The sequence below is a fragment of the Belonocnema kinseyi genome, chromosome 6 (assembly GCF_010883055.1).
Source record: "Belonocnema kinseyi isolate 2016_QV_RU_SX_M_011 chromosome 6, B_treatae_v1, whole genome shotgun sequence".
Classification (NCBI taxonomy): Eukaryota; Metazoa; Arthropoda; class Insecta; order Hymenoptera; family Cynipidae; genus Belonocnema; species Belonocnema kinseyi.
Genome location: NC_046662.1, coordinates 562754 through 582839, shown reverse-complemented (window position 1 = coordinate 582839; position 20086 = coordinate 562754). Strand labels below are relative to the sequence as shown.

Genomic DNA, 20086 nt, shown 5'->3' with positions numbered 1-20086 from the left:
ATCCACTTTTCAATAGGCATTCCAATCGATTTCAATCTAAACGAAATTCCGATCTAATCCAATTTTTAATACAATGCTCATTTGAACTCAATCCACAATTAAATTTACAATCCAGCCCAGCCAAAAAAAAACTAATTTAACGCAATCCACAATTCACATTCTACTATCCACAATAAACTATTTTTAGAATGCACACTCTATTGAAATTTAAGCCCTAGTCTAATCCACAATCCAATCGACTCCAATCGAATTCAATAAAATATAATCCTCAATCTACAATCTGAATTCCGCAATTTAAAATTCACAACCGACCATCCACATTTCAAATTTAATCTACGAGATATTTAAATCCACTTTTCAATAGGCATTCCAATCGATTCCAATCTAAACGAAATTCTAATCCAATCCAATTTTTTATTACAATCCGCACTTAAACTCAATCCACGATTAACTTTATAATCCATCTGAGCCTAATAAAATCCAATATAAGGCGATCCACAATTCACATTCCACTATCCAGAATCCACTATTGTTGAATCCACAATATATTGCATATTTAAACTCCAGTCCAATCCACAATCCAATCCTGTTCAATCGAAATTAATCGAATGTAATCCTCAATCTACAATCTGAAATCTATCATTCACATTGCACAATGCTCAATCGACAATCCATAATCCAAATACGATAAATAATCTATTCGAATCCACTTTATGTTACAGACCATCCCAATCAAATCCAATCTAGTACAATACACAATGTACGCTTAACTATCCACAATTGAGATTCCACTATTTTTAAAATCCACAATCTATTGCAATTTGAATTCCAGTCCACTTTACAATCCAATGCATTCCAATTGAATTTAATCGAATATAATCATCAATCTACAATCGGCAATCTCTTATTCATAATCCAAATTAATTCCAATTTTATTTCAATCTAATCAAAATTCCAATCCAATCCAAACTTACATTCAATCCAGTATAAAATTTATCATCCAATCCCATTTTATGAAATCCAATCTAGTAAAATCCACAATTCACTTTCCACTATCTAGAATACATAATCCGCATTCTATTTCAATTCGAATTCCAGTCCAATCCACAATTGAATTCAATCGAATATTATAATAAATCTACAACCTGTTATCTACAATCCACAATTTACAATCTACAATACATAATACTTAATTCAAAATTCTTAATTCAAGTCCAATCCACGATGTATTCTAATCTACATGTCAATCAAAAGCACAATCTATTCTAATCCAATTTCCAATCAACTGAAATTTTAATCCATTCCACGCTTGAATTCAATCCAGAATTCAATTAACAATCCAACCCAGTCGAATAAATCCCAATTAATAAGATTCATGTTCCACAATCCAGCGTGTATAAATTTGATCATTAGAGTTTTGATTTTTTTAATTTCTAACAATTTTGACAAAAAATAAGAGCATTAGTCAAAATTATTTAATCTTTAACCAAGAAATTTTGCAGTTTAATTTTTAAAAGAAGAAGTGAATTTAATACCAAAATAGTTAAATTTTCAACCAAAAAAGATGACTTTCAAACAGAAAAGTGCAATTTTAAACAAAATACATAAACTTTCAACAAAGTAGTTGAATTTTTTCCCAAAAAGCACAATTTTGAACCAAATAGTTAAATTTTCAGAAATAAAATAGATTGTGTACAAAATTTTTTAAAAAAATTTAAATAGATTAATTTTTAACCAAAGAGCTGAACCTCGAAAAATAAATATTTAACAAAGTACATGAATTTTCAACCATATTTTTTCATTCTGAAAACAAAAAAGACGAATTGTCTGCAAGCCAGATCAAGTGCCAACTGTTTCGTTTAAAATTATTTTCAAACAAATCATTTAATTTTGTACCACAGCGTTGCATTTTCAAACAAACAAAAAATTTCTAAAAAATGGTTAGAGTTTCAACCCGAATGTCTTAGTTTTTAACAGACAATTTAATTTTAAAAATATTAAACTTTGCAACTAGAAGTTATTATTTTTTAACCAAAAATAAGAGTTATGGAGTTAGGTAAAAAAAATCATTCTTGACAGAAAAAAATTTTTTTTTAAAGAAGTTTATTTTTATCCAAGGAATTTGATTTTTACCGTTAAGTTTGAATTTTCCACAAAAAACAAATAGTTAAAAAACTACTTTAACTTTTAATAAAAGAACTATTTTTTGACCAAAAAGATGAGTTTTTGACATAACTGCATTTTCCAAAAAATACTTAGATTTTCAAGCATATAGTAAAATTTTTAAACTAAACGAGATGAATTATAAACCAAAAATAAAGTATTGGACTCTTAAACCATGAATATTAATTATTAACCAGTATCTACTACCATACAGTATCTCTAGTAGCTTAATGGAAAAGCACCCGCCCGGAAATCCGAACTTCTGAGGGTCGATCCCCAGTGAAACGAAAGGAAATCTTTTTTCAGAAAAAAATGTATTCAACAAAATTTTTTATTAAAAACTGCATCTACACTCTAAAGAACTTTAAAAATTTTGTTCTTCTTTGATGAGAATACGCATTCTTTAAAAATTGTAACTAATCACAACTGCCATAATAATGTGTGTATTTCGGAAATGGGATTCTTCTTTCGATCTCTCTAGTAGCTTAATGGGAAAGCACCCGACCTGGAATCGGAAGTTTTGTGGTTCGATTCGGAACAGAACGAAAGGAGAATTTTTTTTTAATAAAAAAATGTAGTTAACAAATTTTTTAATGCATAGCTCCATCTTGTCCGTAAAGATGTTAAGAAATTCTTATATTTTTTGCTGTTAATACATATTTCATTGAAAACATTGACTTATCAAACCTGGCATAATAATGTGTGTTTTTCTGGAAAAGGATTCTTCTTTTGATCTCTCTAGTAGCTTAATGGGAAAGCACCCAACGGGCAGTCGAAAGTTCTGAGGGTCGATCCCCAGCGAAACGAAAGGAAATCTTTTTTCAGAAAAAAATGTATTCAACAATATTTTTTATTAAAAACTGCATCTACACTCTAAAGCACTTTAAAAATTTTGTTCTTCTTTGATGAGAATACGCATTCTTTAAAAATTGTAACTCATCACAACTGCCATAATAATGTGTGTATTTCTGAAAAGGGATTCTTCTTTCGATCTCTCTAGTAGCTTAATGGGAAAGCACCCGACCTGGAATCGGAAGTTTTGTGGTTCGATTCGGAACAGAACGAAAGGAGAATTTTTTTTATAAGAAAATGTAGTTAACAAATTTTGTAATGCATAGCTCCATCTTGTCAGTGAAGATGTTAAGAAATTCTTATAATTTTTGCTGTTAATACATATTTCATTGAAAACATTGACTTATCACACCTGGCATAATAATGTTGGTATTTCTGGAAAAGGATTCTCCCTTCGGTCTCCCTAGTAGGTTAATGGGAAAGCACCTAAATCGGAAATAGGAAATTCTGTGATGTGATTCGGAACGGAACGAAAGGAGAAGTTATTTTTTCATAAAAAAATTTTTTAATGAATATTTTAAATTCAAAGCTTGATCGTTTCTTTCAAGATGTTAAGAAATTTTTTTATTCTCTGCTGAAAAAACAGATTCCTCGAAAAAATTGACTTGTAACATCTGGCATAATAATGTGTGTATTTCTGGAAAAGGATTCTTCTTTTGATCTCTCTAGTAGCTTAATGGGAAAGCACCCAACGGGCAGTCGAAAGTTCTGAGGGTCGATCCCCAGTGAAACGAAAGGAAATCTTTTTTCAGAAAAAAATGTATTCAACAATATTTTTTATTAAAAACTGCATCTACACTCTAAAGAACTTTAAAAATTTTGTTCTTCTTTGATGAGAATACGCATTCTTTAAAAATTTTCACTCATCACAACTGTCATAATAATGTGTGTATTTCTGAAAAGGGATTCTTCTTTTGATCTCTCTAGTAGCTTAATGGGAAAGCACCCAACGGGCAGTCGAAAGTTCTGAGGGTCGATCCCCAGCGAAACGAAAGGAAATCTTTTTTCAGAAAAAAATGTATTCAACAATATTTTTTATTAAAAACTGCATCTACACTCTAAAGAACTTTAAAAATTTTGTTCTTCTTTGATGAGAATACGCATTCTTTAAAAATTTTAACTCATCACAACTGTCATAATAATGTGTGTATTTCTGAAAAGGGATTCTTCATTCGATCTCTCTAGTAGCTTAATGGGAAAGCACCCAACGGGCAGTCGGAAGTTCTGTGGTTCGATTCCCAGCGAAGCCAAATGAGAAGAACTTTTTTCAAAACAAAAATTTGTTTAGGATAGTGAATTCAGAAACTTATTAACTTATTACTGAACTATGGAGTTGCATGATAACTCACCTTTCGAAAATTTCGCAAACTTGAAACATGTAAATATTGAGCTTTAATTTATTTCAGTGGTCTGCTCCGTATGGGTATGGAGGAGCTAGATTTGTTTCACCATTTCATTATCCACCAGTAAATCCAGTAGCTCCGTTTGGATATATTCCCAATTCAAGACAAGCGAATGAGAACACCAATACAAATTTAAACACCAATGTCAACTCAAATGGTGCTTCATTTCGCAGAAGTCTCCATGCGCCAAGCAATGAGTAACAATTTTATTACTATCAGTGTATAAAATATTTTATTTTCAATTTCATTTTACTAAACAACAAAACTCAATTTACGAAAGCCTTAAAAGCAGAGCGATTTTACTATTCTACTATCCTACGATTTTACGATCTTAAAATTTAATGATTGAGAAATTTTAACAAAATACGCAAATTTTCAAGAAAAAAGTTCTCTTTTAAACCAAAAACGGAATAGTTAAGTTTCAAATCTAAAAAATTAAAAAAATAATTTTTTTTTTTTGAATAAAGAAAACAGATTATTAACAATTTCGATAGATTTAGAAACAACGAGATAATTTTTAACATAAATGCTTTATCTTCAACAAAGAAACAAACAAATTTAACACGAGATATAAATTTAAACACAAAATATGGATTTTCAACAAAAAAGTTAATTTTTAACCAAATAGTTGAATTTAATACTAAATCGTTGGATTTGCAAACAAATAATTGAATTGTCTACCGTAAAAAGAGAAGTTTTAAACAAAATAGAATAATTGAACTGACAGTTAAAAAAAAAAGTGGCGCACATCTGTTAAATTTTTAACTGAAGGTTAAAATTTCTAACAAAAATGATACATTTTTAACCAAAAAAGATCACTTCTTAACCAAAAATATAAAAGTTGATATTTCAACCAAAAATACTAGTTTTCAACAAAATACGTGAATTTTTAACCAAATAATTGAATCTTCAATTAAAGTGATCCATTTCGACAAGAAACAAAAAGTAAAACTTAAAATTTAAGAAGATAAATTCGAATTTAAATTTTTCAATTTTATGGTGGTTTCCCAAATTTGGTCGCTAGATTTTTGCTTTTATTTTTAGAAATTCAGCATATTAAAGTTAAAGATTTAGTAAGAAGTTAATTATGAAAAAAAGTATTAGCAACCAAGGGAATAAATTTTCAATTAAGAATAAATAATTTTCAACAAAATATTTGAATAAGTAACAAAAGAAAATTAATTTTCATGCTAACTCGTATAAAAATGCTTCGACTTGAGTTCGACTTGGTTATGTCTTGAGTTGGTCTTCAAGACATCGATGTCCGACTGCGCCTTATAATTGAGTCGAGAAATAATCTTTCGTCTTACTTTTATGACCACGACAGGTAAAACGGCGTTCACTTGTCTCAAGTAAACCTGTCCTAATACGAACCTTTTTCGGCTCATAAATGAGATTAAAATTGAAAAATGAAAATTTTTTGTAATTATTAGATTACTTATTTTTTATTTAAAAAATTCAGAATCTGTGGGACTAAACGAGTATAACCCTTGAAAATTTTCTTCAAAAAAATAAAAATTGTAACTTTATTGAAGGATCTCCTAAACTGTTCGAATTACGGAAAAACAAACGTGTTGAAGGCATAAAAATTTTACTCAAGAGATAAATTTATGTCTTCACTACATAGAAACATGTCTCCAAGACATAAATTGAAGTCTGGCTCCGTCTCAAAATTGAGACATGCTTAAGTCGACCTTTTCGACTTCAAGTCTTCAACATGTCTTGATTGGGGGCAATTCAAGTCGAACTCAAGTCGAAGCATTTTCACACGAGAAAAAGAGATATTTCGTATAACTCAATACAATTTTTTTAACAAAAATCTAAATTTTCAAACGAAAAATATAAATTAAAAAAAATCTATTTTTTTATGAAACAAATTAATCGATTCTCAATTTAAAAAACGAATTTTCTATAAAACAGTTACATTCTTAACTCTAAAATATATAGCTTTATTAGATTAGTTTATTTGCAACTAAAAAATCGAATTTCTAATCAAATAGGTCAATTGTTAATCAATGAATTAAATTTTAAACAAAAATATTAATTTTAAACCACAAACCAGAAGTTCATTTTTCTTTCAAAGGTAAAAAATGATTTTTTGAATAAAAAATATTAAATTTCAATCGACAATATGATTATTCAACCGAAGAGATGAATTTTTTAATAAAATGATAAATATTAAGCCGAGAAAATAGATTTCTAACAAATTAGTTCAATTTTCAACCAAGTCGTTGAATTCTCAACCAATAAAGCTGAATTTTCTACCCAAGACAGATAACATTAGAAAAAAATTTCTACAAAACAGTTGCGGCTCAAGAAGAAAATATGTATTCTTCAAGAAAAAATTTTAATTTTTAATCTAAAATATAAAGATTCAACCGACGAAATGAAATTTTAACTGATAAAGTAGATAGTGGGTAAATATTTCATATTATTTTTCTAAAAATCTGTTAAAATTTCAATGAAAAATTTTTAATAAAAAGAGATGAATTATTAACAAAAGTGTAGAATTTTGAACAACAAAAAAATAAATTTTTCAACAAAATAATTAGGTTTTAACCAAAAAGATAAATTCTCTACATGAAATATAAGAGTAGACTTTTTGACCAAAAAAGAATTAACTGTCAACTAAAAGTTGTTGGTTTTTCTTATTACATTATTTTTATGGAGTTTGCATTAAATAAAAATTTTGAGAATTTACAGAGTAAGTAATAATAGTTTAAATAATCATTGAAATTATTTAAGAAATCTGTACTATCGGGGACGGTAACGACCGATCAGATAAAAATACTAATATTATAGAAAAGAACACCCGACCGGAAATCTTTACATTTGGGTTCGATTCCTAGCGGATCAAAGTAGAGGGATCTTTCTTCACAGATAAAACTAATTACTAAAATTTTAGAAAGAGCAAAAAATTATAAACTTGAGGGTTATCTTAGATTGATAATGTAGATTTCTATTTTCACGTAGTGTCAATAGTATCTTCATCTGAGTGGTCATTACCATCCACGATGATAATACAGATTTCTAAAATCTGACTACTGACATTGCAGAAAACCTTGATGTATGACATATCTGTGAAAACAGATTCTTTTTTTATCTCTTCAGTAGCTTAGTGGTAAGAGCACCCTACCGCTAATCTGTAGACCTGGGTTCGATTCCTAACTGCAAAGCTGCCAGATCGTGGCACAAGTTTACCCCGAACATACCTACCGTTTGGGTGCTACAAAACAGAAGGTGCATGATTACCACTGTAAGTTGTGGGTAAGCCGAGAATGCACGACTTGAACTTCGTTTTTCTCAGGTTTTCTGCTGCTCGATGATTGCCGATCTGAAAGCTTCGGAAAACTTCGGCAGTGTTCTATTTATTACTCGATCCCGATTTGAAAAAAATTTTGAATTAGTTTCAATAAAATAGTTACATTTTTAAACAAACAGTTACATTATTATCCAAAAAGCGATTTTAATTTTTCACAGGATTCTCGATTTCATGCATGCGTCGATTTTGAGGTTTTATTTTTCCAGATGTATGCAGTATGAATATTATTACTATTATTTATATATATATATATATATATATATAAATCATGTTAATATTATAATTATGTAATATTATATCAATATTTATTAATAGTTGACTAACTTTTAATAGAAATAGTTCAACTTTCAACCAAAACAATTAGTTTTCTGCCAAAAAATGAATTTTTAATAAAACACATGAATTAAGGAAAAAATAAATTCTTTTTAACAAGATAGTTACATTTTTAAACAAAAAGTTAAATTTTCAACTAAAAAGCTAAATTGTTTACTAAAAAAAAGCATTTTTAATAAAGTACATGAATTTTGCACAAATCAAAATTTATTTTGCATCAAGACTAATTTTCTATGCAAAAAATTAATGTTTAACCATAGTTAAATTTTAAACAAAAAAGATTAATTTCCTACCGAGAAAGACTAGTATTCATTCAAATAGAAAAAATTTCAACTAAAAAAGATCACTTTCCAACGAAACACGGAATAGTTAAATTTGTAATTAAAAAACATGAATTGTCAGCAAAAACAAAAAGAATTTTCTACAAAATTGTTAAATTTTCAGAATGCAAGTTTTTTAAAACTAAATTGATGAATGATCAACAAAAAAAAGAATTTCAACAAAGTAGTTCCACTTTCAACCATGAAGTTTGAGAAAATGCATGAAAATTCTTAGAAATCGCTTTAAATTATTGAAATTAATTTATAATTAAAACCTTTTGATATCTCTTACAATTTTTCTAAGCTCTTGAAAATTCCTTGAAATTTTAAAAATGCCCTGAAATATTTTAAATCCTTTAAAATCTCATGCTAAATTATTAAAATCATTTGATTAAATTGAAAATTCCGTGACATCCTTTAAAATATCCTCAAATATTTAAAACCCTTAAAAATCGTGTAAAGCTCTTGAAATTTTGTATAGTTTGAGATTGAAATTTAGAAATCTTGGGAAAATTTTAGAAGTGTTATTTTTAAAAATTCCAAAGTACTTAGGAAATTTTAAAAAAAAGTTCTAGGTATTTCAAAAGATTTTGAAGGATTTGAAAAATTTGAGAGAATTTTAAAAGATTCCAAAGAATATTCAATTAATGACAAAAATTTAATATGACATTTTAAAGGATTTGAAATATTTTAAAATTTCTTAATGGATTTCAAGGAATTTTTAACTGATCTTAATAATTTAGTGTGAGATTTCAAAGAATTTGAATTATTTCAGGGTATTTTTAAGATTTCAAAATTTTTTAAAGATCTTTAACCAATTTCAAGAGATTTTAAAAGATCTTTAAGGATTTTACATATTTCTGGACGTTTTAAAAGTGGTCAAGGAATTTTTTATTTCTTTTTATAACTTAAAGGACTGTCACAGAATCTAAAATTTTTAGAACGGATATTTAAAAAAATTCCAAAGTACTTTAAAAATCTTTAAAAAAAAGTTATAGAAATTTCAAAAGATTTTGAATAATTTGAAAAATTTTAAAGAGTTTTAAAAGATTCTAAGGAGTTTTTAATTGAATACAGTAATTTAATACGATATTTTAAAAGATTTGAAATATTTCATGGTATTTTTAGAATTTCAAGATATTTTCAAGAGCTTTAAAAATTTTTAAGGGACTTCAAAAGATTTTTAAGGATTTTAAATGTTTCAGCAAGTTTTCAAAGATGTAAAGGAATTTTCAATGTATGAAAATAAATAAAAATTAAAAATACTTAAACAAATTCCAAAAAACTTTAAAAATTTTTTTTAAATTTTAATTTCAAAGAGTTTTCAAGAGCTTTAAAAAATTTTAGAGATTTAAAAAGGAATTTCGAAGGCTTAAAAATTATTAGAAGGGGTACTTAAAAAAATTCCAAAGTACTTTAGAAATCTTTAAAAGAAGTTCTAGATATTTTACAAGATTTTTAAGGTTTTTACATTTTTAGGATCTTTTAAAAGATGTTAAGGGATTTTCATCTTATTAAAAAATTTTAAGGAATTTTAAAGAATTTACCAAACTTTAGAAGAGTTATTTAAAAACATTCAAAAGTACTTTCGAAATCTTAAAACAAAGTTTTGGGTATTTCAAAAGATTTTGAAGGACTTGAAAAATTTGAGAGAATTTTAAAAGATTCCAAGAAATTTTCAATTAATTAAAGTAATTTAATATAATATTTTGAAGGATTTGTTATATTTTAAGATATTTTAATAGATTTAAAGGAATTTTTGATTGACCTTAATAATTAAGTATGAGATTTTAAATTATTTGAAATATTTTAGGGTATTTTTAAGAATGCAATAAATAGTCATGAGCTTTGAAAAATTTCAAGAGTTTTTAAATCATTAATAATTTTTTAGTACATTTTAAAGCAGGCCAAGAAATTTTCAATTAATTTAAATAATTTAAAGCGATTTCAAAGAATTTTAACGCATTTTCTCATATTTCCTGGTTAAAAGTGATAGTACTTTGTGAAAAATTTCGTTTTTTTTTTGGTTGATGATTCATCAATTTATTTGGAAAAATTTTGTTTTCTGAAAATTGATCCTTTTTTAGAAAATTCTTTTTGTTTTTGGCTAAAAATTAATTCTTCTTAACTACAAATTTAACTATTTTACGTGTCATTGAAAAGTGATCTTTATTAGTTGAAATTTTTTTATTTTATTGAATACTCGTCTTTTTTGGTCGAAAACTAATTTTTTTTTCTCGAAAATTTAACTATGGCTCAACATTAATCCTTTGTATAGAAAATTAGTGTTTGTGCAAAATTCATGTATTTTGTTAAAAATTCCTTTTTTAGTATATAATTCAGCTTTTGGGATTAAAATGTAAGTTTTTGTTTAAAAATTTTAATATATTGTTGAAAAAAATTTTTTAAATTTTTTGTTTTTAATTTATGTGCTTACACCTAAACTTACAGTGGTAATCATGAACCTTCTGTTTTGTGGCTCCCAAACGGTTGGTATGTTCGGGGTAAATTTTGGCCACGATCTGACAGCTTTGCCTGGCGGTCCGAATGAGAAGGATTGTTTTTTACAGATATAATTTAATATTATATTTCATAGTTAAGAATTAACAATATGGCTTGGAAAATAAATTTCACTGCCACTACAATTTTTTTTTTTAGTTTTGAATTTCAAAATCTGTACTAACGAAAGTGTGTCGGACCGAGCAACATTTCAGACTCTGTGAATATTCAACTAAAACCTAAAATAAAAAAATTGGTTTTTCCATCTTCTTCAATAATAAATACTGATATTTTACAAAAATTCTAACAATAATATTAAAATATAAATTTTCCACTGTACATACCAGAAATGTTTATATTTATAAAAAATGAAGTATAAAATGAAATAAAATATGTTAAGCTTAGAATTTTATTTCTTCTCTGATAATTAATTAATTCATTATTGCTTCTTTACAGGAATCCTAATTCGAATGTTAACACTAATGTTAATATTGATGGAAACACTGAACAAAGCTAGGTAAAAAGTGAATATAAATGATGCTGAATTAAAAAAATTAAGACCTATACAAAACTAAAAAATGTATTCCATATAATGAAAGTCAGAAAAAATTTCAGATTAACTGGAAAATTCGATCTTGCAATAAATTCTGAACTGTCAAAGCCAGATTTTTTTTAACGTATAAAACCTTCTTTCTACCCTTAAGTAGCCCAATTGTTCTACTAAATTAAATAATTTTATTCTTCAGGTGAAACAGAATGATTATGCAGGAATGAAGAATTTTCTATGAAGAGATGGTGAATCAGATAATTTTTCCATGATATCGTCATTAACAATGAAAAAACTTGTAGGATTGCACTTTATTGTGTGAACATGTTTTATTCTTTAGATGAAAAAAATCATTCCTCGGAAAATAATAATTTATTCTTCACAAAAATAACAAATAAGTGAATTTCTTGATTATAATCGGTTTATAACAATAAAAAAATTAGTTGGATATAAAAGTCTATAGTGTACAAATTTTATTTCCTAAATGAAAGAAAATGATTAAGTAGAAAATAAAAATTTTGTATCCATAAAAATTCCAAATGAATAAGTTTATAAGAATTGTTTATAACAATAGAATATGTTGCTAAATGAAATTCTATTGTTTACGAATTTTATTTTTCAAACAAAAAGAAATAAGTACGCAAAAAAATGCAATGAATAGAAATTTTTAAATAGGTGAATTTGTTTAAAATAATTGTTTATAATTATTATAAACGATCTTAGATAGGAATATATTTTTTTAAACTGCCATGATTTGGATAATTATAAATAAATATACAAACCAGAAAAGTGTTATATCTAGTCAAATGCCACATTATTGAGCTACTCTATAAAATTGTCAATTACAATGACAAACGTTTCTGGATATAATTCTATTAAATAAAATTTTATTTTTAAGATTAAACCAAACAATTAAGCGTAAGGGAACAATGCATAGGAATTCAAACAAGTGAATTTTTTCATAAGAATTATTTATAAAAATTAAAAATTTTGCTAAATTGCGGTTTATTATGTATAAATGTTGTTTTTAACATGAAAATAATTTATTACAGAGAATAAAAAAATTTTGTATACAATAAAATACCAAATGAGTTAATTTTTTTAAACACATTTTTATGACAATGACAAATTTCACTTGATGGAAGTCTTGTGTACAAATTTTATGCTTCGGGCAAAATGAAATAATTACGCAAAAAATAGAAATGTTGTTAAATTGCAGTCAGTTGTACATGAATTTAGTTTTTTACGTGGAGAAAAAAGGTTGAAGAAAACAAAAGAAGTTTCTATGCACAAAAAGGCCAAATAATTGAATTTGTTTATAAAATTTTTTTATAATAATGACAAATGTTTTCTGATGAGTGTATTTTGTATACAAATTTTATTCTTTGGAATAAATAAAATAATTACGTAAAAAGTAAACATTTTCTCTGCAAAGAATGCACAATAATTTAATTTGTTTATAAGAATGATATCAAACAATAAAAAATGTTCTTAAATTTCAGTCTGTTTTATATAAATTTAGTTTTTTTCGTAAAGAAAAATGGTTAAAGAAAACAAAAAATTTTCTAGGCATAGGAAAGCCGAATAAGTGAATTTGTTTATAAAAATGTTTATAACTTTACAAAAATGCTTTTTATGATAGCATTTGTGTTCGAATTTTACTCATTAGATTAAATTAAATGATTACACAAAAAGTAAAAATTTTATGTGCGAGAAATACAAAATAAGTGTATTTCCTTATTACAATTATTTATAACAATGAAAATGTTGTTAAATTTCAGTCTGTTATATAAGAATTTAGTTTTTTACGTAAAGAAAAAATGTTGAAGAAACCGAAAAAAAATTATATGCATAAAAGTGCCGAATGAGTGTATTTGTTTATAAAAATTGTTAATAACAATGACAAATGTTTTCTGATGAAGTATTAATTGTCAATTTATTGTTTATAAATCTCCTGTGTTTAAATTTTATTCTTTAAATAAAAACGAAATAATAGCACATAAAAAAAAAGTTTTCTTTTATAGAAATATCGAATAAATCAATTTATTTAAAAGTGTTATTTATAACAATAAAAAGAATCTTAGATGGCAGTATATTGTGTATAAATTCTATTTATTACGTAAATAGAGGTGGTAATGAAAAAAGAAACTTTTTTACGCTTAAAAATTTCAAATAAGTGAATTTGTCAAAAAAAATTGTTTATAATAATGAAAAATATTTTTAGATACAGGTATTTTCTGTACAGATTTTTTTTTTAGATAAAACGAAATAACTACGCAAAAAAGAAAAACCTCCTACTCCTGGAAATGTCAAATAAGTGAATTTGTTTATAAAACTTGTTTAAACTATTTACTTCCATATTTTTATGGTTCTTGATTGCAATAAATCAATAATTTTAAACAGTCTGTTATTAAAATCTGTGTAAGTACTGCATTCAAACAATAAAAAATCAGCAGAATCCAGTTATATTTATTAATTTGTTTATAACAATTTCACAAATGCAAAAGCTTCTAAAATTGAAAGTTCTTTTCAAGAAAATAAAATTGACTAATTTTACATCATTTCGAGAAAATATCGATATATGGTGCTGAGTAGATAGCTAAGATCAGTATTTGAAGAAAGCTCCAATCTTTAGAGATTTGCAGAGTCGGCTGATTTCTGTCCCCAAAACTGCTTTTTTCCCCAGTGTGATAAAGGCTGTTTTATATGGGCAGTGGGCACGTGCTCAATAAGAATAAGGAAGGCTTTTTTCCAGGTGATTTGTCTGCTTTTCTCTATTTTATCTTAAGAGGCTAACTTGCTTCCCTCCTCCCTTTTCACCCTCCCTAATATCCTTAGACTTGTATATGAGTCCCTCTTCAGTCATCCTGCGCTCAAACTTTCCCGCCCTCCGTTTCGCTCGCATCATTTCCTTGTTTATCGGAAGCAATCTCAGCTACCTTTTTCTGTTCATGGCATTGCCCGAGCTTATATGCGGTTGATTTAACGCGACCCTTGAGACTTCTAGTGCTGCTTAGGGGATCATATTCTCGACTTCAAACTCTAACATGCAAGTTTTAGAGTCATCCAAACTTGCCATCTGCGGCTTTTGAACAAACCTGCAATTTTACAACTTTACGACTAAACAACTTTACGACCTTCCAACCTTACCTCTCTGCCATTTTACATCCCACAACTCTTCATTTTTATGATTACAGGATTTTACAGTTTTATGAACATACTATTTTATGACCCTATGCCACAAGATACTACTATTTCACGAACCTAATATGTTGCCACCTAATATTTTGTCACTTGTTTCAGTACTGCATTACTTTATGACCATGTTATTTTATGACCATTCCATTTTATGACTATATTTTTGTGATCTGTTATTTTTCGGGATGTTATTTTGCGGTTCTATTAATTTATGAACTCAACATTTTATGACTATGTTATTTTATAGTGATATTATTTTGTGACTCTGTTATTTTATGATCCTATTATTTGCTTTTCCTTCCACCGCATTCACCAACGATCTTCATACGATGTAACTACTATTTGTGTGCCCTGTCAGCAAACTGTCCTGCTATTTTATGACCCTAAAGAATCCACGCCATTAATATTTTATGACCTTGATATCCTAAGATCCTACAATTTAAAATCATACAGCTCTACTATGTTAGGACTGCAATTTCACGATTGGACGATCATACGATTTGACGACCACAGATTTTACGTCCGCATTATTTTACAAACATGAAATTCAATAATCGGGGCATTAATGGCTATAAGAATTTATGAGTTTAGTTTATGGCCTTACGATTTTACGGCTTTTTTATCCTAATATCCTACGAATATTGGTGCCTAACATTTTATGACTACATGATCCACTACCCTTACAAATGAGGATTCAAAAACCCAATGATTGTATGACTCCACTATTCAACTACCGAGGCCCTTTTATTCTCCGATCCTAAAATTTCGTGACAACGATTAATTAATCATATGGTTCAATGGCCCTCACATTTTTTTCACCCGGGGACCTAAACTCTTTATGGCCATATAAGACTACGAACCAAAAAGTCAAACCCAAATGCAATCCAAAACACAAATAAGAACACAAACAGGAATAGGAAAAGAAAATATTCACCTTCAAAATTGCGAAATGAGAAAAATAAGACAAAAATAGTTTGACAAAGCTAATGGACAAAAAGGTGAAATTAGTTAATTTGTTTATAACAATAGTAATTTTCGTAGAATGATAATATTTTACGAAACGATGTTCTGGATTATATTGAATTGGATTGAATTGAATTATATTGCAGTGGGTTGGAGTGTATTCCGGATGGGATTAAATTCGATTTCATAATGGTTGGAATAAATAGACGATTCAAATGTATTGTGGATTCGGTTGAATTGAACTAAATTGGATTATGAATTATATTGTGGAATTGATAGGGTTGTAGATATTATTTGATTGAATCGTGGATTGGATCGTGGATTGGATCGTGGATTGGATCGTGGATTGGATCGTGGATTGGATCGTGGATTGAATCGTGGATTGGATCGTGGATTTGATCTTGGATTGGATTGTGGATTAGTTATTTAATTGAGATAGAATTTGATTGAATTTTGATGTACTAGATTTAACCATGTATTGTAATGTGGATTCGATTAAATTGTGTTTTTAATAGGATCATGGATTTTATTAAATGGTGGATCGAATTAGATTGAGTTCGAGTATATTGTGGATTTAAAAGCATATTTTGGATTAAATTTTATTTTATTTTGAACAGGATTGGAATATTTTAGAAATTGTATTGAAAAGTGGATTAGATTGGATTTACGTTAGATTTATTTGTCGACGGGATGAGTTTGTATATTGGATTGGATTGGATTGCAAGATAGATTCAATTGTGGATGTGATCATGTCGTTCACTGGATTGAATAGTTTATTGGATTGGCTTGAATAGTTGACTAAAATTCAAATTATGGATTGCTTTGGATGAAATGACGATAAATAGGATTAGAATAAATCGTACGTTGGATTGGGTTACACTTAAGATTAAATGGTGGATTAAATTAGGTGGTACATGGATTGGATTACGCTCGAATAAATTTGATTCTATTTTTTCGGGTTCTACAACAAAAATTTTATATTCAATTTTGGATTGGATTGCCTTAGATTTTCGATGGCATATTGTAATGTAGATCGCGGATTATATTGGAATGTAAATGAGATACAATCAAATCGAAATATAGAGGATTGGATTGGATTTTGGTTTGGATGGTGTTGTCCTTGAGAATTAATTGTGGATTGGATAAGATTCTTTATGGGATCGGATCGTGGATGGGATTGGATATGTTTGGATTGCGGATTTGAATTCAGATTCAAATTCATATTAAATTAGATTATGGATTATAATGTAGGTTTTGGATGAGATCAGATTATGAATTGAATTGGATAAAACTGAAATAAATATGATTTTATTGGATTGTGGATTATGTGGTTGATTTGATTTTGAATTTAATTGTGGATTGAATTGGCTTCTATTATAGATTAAAATGTAGATTTTAGATTGAATTAGATTCTAGAATACAATAGAGACTTTAAATTTGATCATATTAAGAATTGATTTGGAATAAATGGAAACAAATATTATTTAATTGGATTGCGGATTCGATTGTGGACTGAAATGGCTTATATTATAAATTATAATTTACATGGTTGATTAAATTAGATTGCCGATAACATTAAATTGGAATTAAATTAGATTGTGAATTATAATGTAGATTTTGAATTAGATCAGATTGTGAATTGGATTGGATTAAATTGAAATAAATATTATTTTATTGGATTGTGGATTATGCTGTTGATTTAATTGGGGATTAAATTGTGGATTAAATTGGCTTGTATTATAGATTATATTGTAGATTTTCAAATAAGTTAGATTCTTAATTGAATTATATTGTGGATAACAATGTAGATTTTCAATTGGATCATATTATGAATTAATTTGGATTAAATGGAAATAAATATGATTTAAGTGGATTGTATATAATGGTGTGGATTGGAATATGGATTTTATTGTGAAATGAATTGGCTTTTATTATATATTGTAATTTAGATTTCGGATTATAATGTAAATTATGGAACAAATTATATTGTGGATAATCATGCAGATTGTGGATTATATCAGATTTTAAATTGGATTGTGCGTTGGAGTGGATGGTATTATAGATTATTGTGTAGATTGTGCATTAAATTAGATTAGATTAGATTTTCCAAATTTGGTCGTTGGATTCTTGTTTTGTTTAACAGGATTTTGCATCAATTAAATTAGATTGTGAATCAAATGGGATTGTATTGTGAATTGCATTTTATTCAATTGCTATAAATAGGATTGGACTGTATTGCGGGTCAAATCAGCTTGGATTTTGAATTATAATTATTTGTAACTAAACAATTGAAATAAAATCTATAAATTTCTACTAAATGAAATCAGCATTAACAGACAAGAAAACGAATTTTCAAGAAAAGTATTGAATTTTCATCCAAAGAATATTTTTCAGTCATTTTTCAAGCAAGCAATTGAGTTTTCTACACAATAGTTTTATTTTCAACCAAGAAGAAACAGTTTTTAACATAATTGTTCAAGTTTCCACATAATAATACAATTTTCAACTATATAATAATTTTTTCCTACCAACAAAGATAGAGCTGGATTATAGATTATGATGTATACTGTAAATATGATTAGATTCTTAATTGTATTTAATTAAATTGGAATAAATAGCATTGGATTATAGATTATTATGTAGACGTTAAAAATAGATTAGATTATTTCAATTGAATTTAATTAAATTTTAATGTATAGGAATGGATTATAGATTATGGTGTAGACTTTAAATTGGATTAGATTGTGAATTGGATTTGAATAAATTGGAATATATAGGATTGGGATGTAGACTGTAACTTGGATTAGACTGTAAGTTAGATTCAATTAAATTGGAATAAATAGGATTGAATTATAGATTATGATGTACACTGTAAATTAGGATAAACTGTGAATCGGATTTAATTATTTGGGTTAAATTAATCGTTTTATGATGCAGACTGTAAATTAGATTAGATTGTTAATTGTATTTAATTAAATTGGAATAAATAGGATTGGATTATAGATTAATATGTAGACGTTCAATTAAATTAGATTCTTTCAATTGGATATAATTTAATTGTAATATATAGGAATGGATTATAGATTATGGTGTAGACTTTAAATTGGATTAGATTGTGAATTGGATGTAAATAAATTGGAATATATAGGATTGGATTATGGATTATGATGTAGACTGTAAACTAGATTAGATTCTTAATTGGATTTGATTTCATTGGAACAAATAGGATTGGATTATAGAATAGAATCTCGGCGTTATTTTTAGTTTGTAGGTTTAAATTTCTTTTCTTTTCTTTCTTTTATCGTGAAATTATAATGAATTGCTATGAATGACTTATCTTTAAGTACGTTTCCGGATTTCCTAGTAACTGCATATCGAAGCACAATTTTAAGAAGGTGCATTTATACCAAATTGAAAATTTTCTATTTTGCTTTTTCCATTTATATAAATTGGAATAAATAGGATCGATTTACAGATTATGATGTAAACAGGAAATCAGACTAGATTCGTGATTGGATTTAATTTCCTTGGAATAAATAGGGCTGAATTATGGATTCTGATGTAGAATGTAAATTAGAATAGATTGTGAATTAAATATAATTAATTAGATAAAATTCTTCTGATTATGATGTAGACTGAAAATTAGATTAGGATGTTAATTGGATTACTTTAAATTGGAATAACTAGGAGTGGATTATCGATTATAATGTAGATTATAAACTAGATTAGATCCTAATTGGATTTAATTGAATTCGAATAAACAGAATTGGATTATAGATTGTAAAGTAGACTGTAAATTAGATTAGATTCTTAATTGGATTTAATTTCATTGGAACAAATAGGATTGGATTATAGATTATGATGTAGACTGTAAATTAGATTAGATTCTTAATTGGGTTTAATTCCATTGGAATGAATAAGATTGGATTAAATATTATAATATATAAAAAATATATAAAAAATCAATAAAAAAATAAATAAAAAAAGATTAAAATTAAAGAATATAATAAAAATTATAATAATTGGATTTAATTAAGTTAAAATAAAAAATAGGATTAGATGATAGATTATGATGCCGACTTTAAATTGAATAAGATTGTGAATTGGATTTAATTAAATTGAAATAAATACGATTGGATTATGGCTTGTGATGTAGACTGTAAACTGGATTAGATTTTGAGTTGGATTGAATTAATTTGGAATAAATAGGATTGGATTATAGATTATGATCTAAACTGTAAATTATATTAGATTCGTAATTGGATTTAATTACCTTGGAATAAATAGGGTTAGATTATAGATTATGATGTAGACTGTATATTAGAATATATTGTGAACTGTATTTAATTATTTGGATGAAATTAATCGGATTATGATGTAGACGGTAAATTAGATTAGATTCTTAATCGGATTTAATTCCATTTGAATAAATAGGATTGGATTATATATTATGATATGTAATGTAAATTAGAATAGATTGTGAATT

General features: G+C 26.8%; 1 protein-coding gene across 1 annotated transcript in view; it reads left to right on the top strand.

Moving 5' to 3' along the window:
- Positions 1-11726, top strand: part of LOC117174654 (putative uncharacterized protein DDB_G0283527) — a 15972-nt gene extending 4246 nt beyond the window's left edge. Inside the window, exons 2-4 of the mRNA XM_033363939.1 lie at positions 4422-4615; positions 11349-11409; positions 11639-11726. Of these exons, the coding sequence (XP_033219830.1) occupies positions 4422-4615; positions 11349-11409 (255 nt within the window). The 3' untranslated portion in view covers positions 11639-11726. The remainder of the gene's footprint in view (positions 1-4421; positions 4616-11348; positions 11410-11638) is intronic.
- The last annotated feature ends 8360 nt before the right edge of the window (positions 11727-20086 follow it).